The sequence below is a fragment of the Cryptomeria japonica genome, chromosome 1 (assembly GCF_030272615.1).
Source record: "Cryptomeria japonica chromosome 1, Sugi_1.0, whole genome shotgun sequence".
NCBI classification, from domain to species: domain Eukaryota; kingdom Viridiplantae; phylum Streptophyta; class Pinopsida; order Cupressales; family Cupressaceae; genus Cryptomeria; species Cryptomeria japonica.
This window is the reverse complement of record NC_081405.1, coordinates 101,718,999-101,724,838: the sequence shown is the minus strand read 5'-3', so window position 1 is coordinate 101,724,838 and position 5,840 is coordinate 101,718,999. Positions and strand designations below refer to the sequence as shown.

The 5,840-nt window shown below is 34.6% G+C and overlaps 1 protein-coding gene across 1 annotated transcript; it reads left to right on the top strand.

The window, feature by feature from the left end:
* Positions 1 to 2,558: 2,558 nt before the first annotated feature.
* On the top strand, positions 2,559 to 5,494 carry LOC131041990 (protein CYTOKININ-RESPONSIVE GATA TRANSCRIPTION FACTOR 1). Its single transcript, XM_057975276.2, has 2 exons — positions 2,559 to 3,891; positions 4,719 to 5,494. The coding sequence occupies exons 1-2, from the start codon at positions 3,139 to 3,141 to the stop codon at positions 5,034 to 5,036; spliced, it is 1,071 nt and encodes a 356-aa protein (XP_057831259.1). The 5' UTR covers positions 2,559 to 3,138; the 3' UTR covers positions 5,037 to 5,494.
* The last annotated feature ends 346 nt before the right edge of the window (positions 5,495 to 5,840 follow it).

Sequence of the window (5,840 nt, the reverse complement as noted above, 5' to 3'; positions counted from 1 at the left end):
TATGGTTTTTCCCCTTACAGGGTTTCCACGTACAAATATTGGTGTCATGTGTTGTGGATGACTTTGTGTTTATGTTTCATGCATTAATCTTTACCGGTATAGCAATTAACTGTTAAAACTGTCTACCGACATACTTAACTGGTTTACTGGTATTAAGCATTAAGTTGGTTAAGTTGTTTTTGGTTTGAATTTATTTGACAATTGATTCACCCCCCCCTCTCAGTTGTCTCCGAGACCTAACACTATCTATGATTGGCATACTTTGGCTTGAGGTATGGTTAGCTTGGATGAGTTGCAATTTGTTGTGGTTTTTATTCCAATTGGTATGAGTAAGACAAGTACTCTAAGCCTTTGTTATCATTTGAATTTAATGCTTGTGTTCATGAAATTATTGATGTAGGTTTATGTGAAAGTTGATATGGTTCACCTTGACATGTTCCTTTTTCTTCTATAAGTGGTGTGTTAGAGAATGTGAGGAGTTCTTTGCTTGAAAGTGGTTATCATGGTTGCTTTTGTAGGTATCTTGTTGGAGCATGAAAGCATGTGAAAGATTCAAGTGGTATGTGATTGACTAAGGGATGTTTTTCCATTGTTTGTGTTTCCTATGGGTGTATTTATAATGTATGATGTCAAGTGGGAGAATTTTAGGATTAAGGTGTCATCTACCTTGTATATCTTATGTCATATTTTATGACTCCAACAACTTTGGATAATGTCCTTAGGCACTTAGGATGTAATGGAAAAATATTTTTTAATATTTATTCTCACTATTGTTTGTAATACATTCATAATGGGTGATCTATTCCAGTAGCAGTGATAAAGGTGATTTATGGATATGAATATATAATATGGGTTTCCTCATATAGGCCTAGAATGTTAATGAGAAATGAAAAGGAAAAATGAGTGACTATTGGGCTTCTTCAAGTGGTCATTTGGAGGAGGCAATACATGTCTCTTATTATTTCATCATTTATTTCATTTAATGTAATTTTTATCTTCCAAGTTTGGGCACCTAAATTGAAGAGAAAATGTTGGAGTGAAAAAACGGTGTCCTTTTATATTCCAAGGAGATAATCCAAGGGGTTGAGACATTTGGAATGGAAATTCTTCTTTGGACCCCTTGTTTGGTTCTTTAGAGCTCTTGAAATATAAAAATCTTCTTAGATGTAGAAATAATGAGGAACAATTGAATGTAGAGTTACTCTATAGGAACAAAGATAGGTTGAGGCATAAAGAGGTTGTTCATAGGTACACAAGTGCTATCATGTTGAAAGAAAAGAGAAGACTGAGAGTGAATGCGTTGTAATCTCATTTATTTGAAAATAATGCATACTTGGCCTCTTTTCTTGGTGGAGTTTTTTCCACATAAATTGCTTATGTTGTTGATTTTTGTCTTTTTGCTACTATTTTATGATGACATTATACTTTATTTAATGTTGATATAAGTTCACGTAAGATAGTGTTGTTAAACATGATATGTTAGCTGATTTTTAGCATCATAAAGAAGATGAATCCAATAATTGGTAATTTCATATTAAGGCAACTTAAATTCAAATTTGCATACAAGTTTTAGATTTTCATATTGTAATAGTCCAAGCTTTTTATCTCATCATCTCATCTATTGAAGTCATAAATTGATTATTTGAATAGAGATTGAAACTTCCCAACATTTGTAATTAAAATCCTTATATTTCTAAACGCTTTCTTCATCCATATAATAAATCATGAAACATGATCTAAATCATCATTTAAAAAAAAACATCTAATTATAGAATTGAAATTGTGAAGTATGAGATTTTCTGTTTAGACAAAACTGAACAAATATAAGGATGAAAAGTTCTATGAAGAGGATTGGTGCATTGGAATTGGGAAGTGGGACAAACAGGAGTAAGGGGAAAATCTAGGATCCTGGTTGACTAACTTTTTTTATTGAGAAACGGTATAAATCTGATCTCCAGGCAGTGGCGATCAGAGATGCTAAAGAGGTATTCTGATTTCCTGACCATTCAATGAGTGCGTTAACAAAGGCGGTTTCGTCCAACTCATCCATCTGTTGAAATGAGAGGGACATCAAATTTGTAATTTATGCAGACGCCAATGTCTGCAACGTTCTCACAGAGGACCTCTCTGTCCATCTGTGCTTGCAAGTAAATTTGTCTACTTCACGTGAGTTCCCCAGAGATGACGAAACATACGCCCATTTGTGGGTCAGAAGAGTGGGTTAACTGTTTCAAGAGGTAAAACTAAAAACACACAGTTGCATATGACAAATGCTATAAATTGCTTCTGTCTGGGTTGTTTTCCTTGGGAACTGATTCTTACATATGTGTAAATCTTCTTTTAGTTTTACTTCTAAAAGTTCAATCTTTTGAGCATACCCAAAATTGTATTAAATCAATACCATCAAGATAACTATTACAATTTGACTGCAAGTGCAAACATACACAATACTTATAAAAGTCCAGCCATCAACTACACACTTGATTTTGACATCCTCCAGCTCGCCCTGCTGGCTCATCCTTTGCCTTGCACGGATTTTGTGTTCTCCACCCTCCACTCTTTTTTTCTCTTTATCTATCTATATTATTCGTACTCACCATTCCTAGATTTTTCTTGAATTTCTTGCCCACATCTCCACCCTTATCCTCGTTTTCTGCCACTGAAAATAATCATGGAGTCCTTTTTATGGTTGAGTCAGTTGTTGTAGTTCCTTTTCTTTTAATCGTCAGCATCAGTCTATATAGATACATCTTGTGGCCAAGCCCACTCTACAAAATTCATGAGAAGAGTAGTATTTTATCAAGATCTGTATGCATGATCTGGGTTTAGACTTGGTCTTTTACAATCTCTGTTCTTCAGCTAGGATTTGATTGTAATTAGTCTGTGTTCTCAGCCTTGTAGAAATCATGATGTTGGTCTTTAAATTTTTAGCAAATAGTTTTGTTTGATTGTCATGAGTTTGTGCTTTAAATAGATTGTATTGTGGAGCAGAAAATGAAATTATTATGCTGGCTTTTAAATTTTTAGCTCATAGTTTGGTTTGATTGTCATTAGTTTGTGTTTTGAATAGATTATTTTTTTTTTGAGTTGTAGTTTAGTTTTTTTTGGAAGCCATAGAGTCTGCAAATTCAAGTGATCATGTTGCAGTCCCAGGCTCCTTTTTTGGGTCGATCAAGCTGGGAGGAGAGTTTGTGCACAGAGGATAAAGATATTGGCTGTTTGCAGCTCGCCCTCCCTTCCAATGGCTTTGTGCCTGCAGTAGAAAATTACACATTTGCAGAAAGAAGAGAGTGTAACAAGGTTAATATGATCTCTATGGCCTGGGACTCTGTTCATGGCAGCCAGTTGGGTCACAGTTTTATGGACAAAACTGATGATGATATGTCTCTTGTTAATGAAGATACTAGTCTGAATTCAGGTCCTCATCAGACTGATTATATTTCTTCTTCTACTGTTGCTGTTGCTGCTGCTGCTTCTTCTTCTCAGTTTCAGTTCAATGATCACTATGCTTGTTTGGGGTCTGAAGAGGAGAGCAACTGGTCACCTAAAGGTGCCCTAATAAATACTAGAGCTTATTATGATGCTAATGGGCTTCAGCCTGATGAGAGATCATCAGTTGGTCTTGTGCTTAGCTTGAGCAGAGATTATCCAGAGGAAGCAGCTGCAGTTAGAGAGACTAGTAGCTGGATTGGTTCTGCTTCTCAGGATCACAACCAGTGGCCACCAGAAATAGCAGCAAAAAAATCCGAAGCTAAGAATTGTAGCAGCCATGAGAATCATCAAGCCCAAAATTATGGTGTGATTACAGGCTCTCGCAATGCAGCTAGAATCTGTGTTGATTGCAAGACTACCAAGACCCCTCTTTGGAGAAGCGGTCCTCATGGACCTAAGGTAAGCAAAATGATAGCATATTTCATATTTTGTAGATTTAGATACTAAACATGAAAATACCTTAGAAATGCTTATCTAATTAGAATAATTAAGGAAATGGGTAATACAGAAAGAAACAAAAAATGATTTTATTGTATTGGAATACCATGTGATCTACCTGATAAGAATTCTTATCTTCCACAATTAGAAGATAAAGAAGCTCATTGAATGATGGGGAAAGTAACAAATGAACTGGATCACATAGTCAAGGAAAAAGAGGCAAGTAAAGAATTTCTGCACCAGACAAGATAGCATATGAGTAATAGCACACAACTATAATCTTAAATTACACACAATTATAACCTTATCACATGTTTCATTTTTCACTATAATTATTTTGTAGTTTTTGTATCAATGTTTTGGATCACATTCAGATAGATCATGGAAGGTAATCCAAAACGTTAATGTAAAAACTATCTCACAATCGAATCCAGAAATAATTACAATCAACTATATGAATTGTAAAAATCTAATATCATTAAATATTTGTTTTTATAATGACCAGGGAAGCTCACACCTATGGTTTTCTATTCTTAGACATTTTGAAAACTACTTTTCGTTGAAAAAACTTGGATGCTTGTGTGAAAAAACTTTTATTGGGTTACCTAGACTGTTACTGTACTGGCATCTTGTCTGTCCTTTCCCATCATGTAAGAAAGATCTAATATGTATTTTGGATTAATGCAAGTAAAAGTTATGGAGTACGTTTTACAACCTTACATTAAGTCTGCCACCATGAAATCTTCACATGGCTAAAAAGCTTTTTTTTGTTTCCTAAAATGGTACAGTCCCTCTGCAACGCATGTGGAATACGGTACAGAAAGGCCAAAAGGGCGCTCTGTGCATTTGGGTCTGGTGATCACATTGCAGCATACAAATCTAGATTGCCCAAAAGAAAGCAAGAGAAGACTGAAGATGAAGACTACAAGTTTGTGCATCATAAGAAAAGAAGCAGAATGTCAATTCCTTCATGTAAGAAGAATAATATCAATGTCAAATTTTCTGCAAAGCCCAGTCCACATTCATTCCAGAGAGTCTTTGCAGAAGATGAGAAGGAAGCAGCAGTATTGTTGATGGCTCTCTCCTGTGGACTTGTTCATCTATGACAAACAAAACCAACATTAGATCTCTTTGCATTTTCTCAGTTTTTAGGGTTGATGTGATGTTAGAATGGATGAAGCACTTTATGTTACGTGCCTCCCTATAAAGTTGTCTGTATAGAGGAACAAATATACTCCGTTTGATGATTTGCATATGTTTGTAATGTTATAGACAAACATATACAAATCCCTGTTGAGTTTCACTTTACAGTAGTGTTTTTTAGTGTCAGTAATATATAAACTGGTTATGAAATTGTGGAACCATTGTTTATATATTGACAAATTTTTCATCTATTGTCTTATTGTTTGAGAACGATAAGAGTTAGAGTTGGTGCAATTTTGGATTGTGGTTTATCCTATTTATCAGTGTATAAATGGTTCACTGTAACACAAGCTTGTACCTCTGTGTTTTCTCACTTTTTGAGCAATAAAAATAAAATTCTATTGGTGTACAGTATGCTCTTTGGATGGTTGTTACCCACATTATGTTTGACGAGAATGGGAATTTGAAGCAAGTTTCTGCAAGTCTTGAATCTATGTAAGTTTCGTTAAACTGGGTCTAGTGTAAAAGAAGATTTTCTGTTTAGTTACCTCATCCAAACTTAAGCTACTGAAGGAAATTTTGTGAGCACTGTAGAAAAGCTTTTTGCAGTAAAAAAGGAAAAATAGAGTTGAAGCTACAGATTTGCTTTACATCAAGCAACGGTAAATACAACATAATAAGCAAGTTATTATATAAATTTTTGCACAGATCTTTGTGTAAACATACTTTTATATTTAGTAGTAAGGAAACATTTTTATATATGGAAA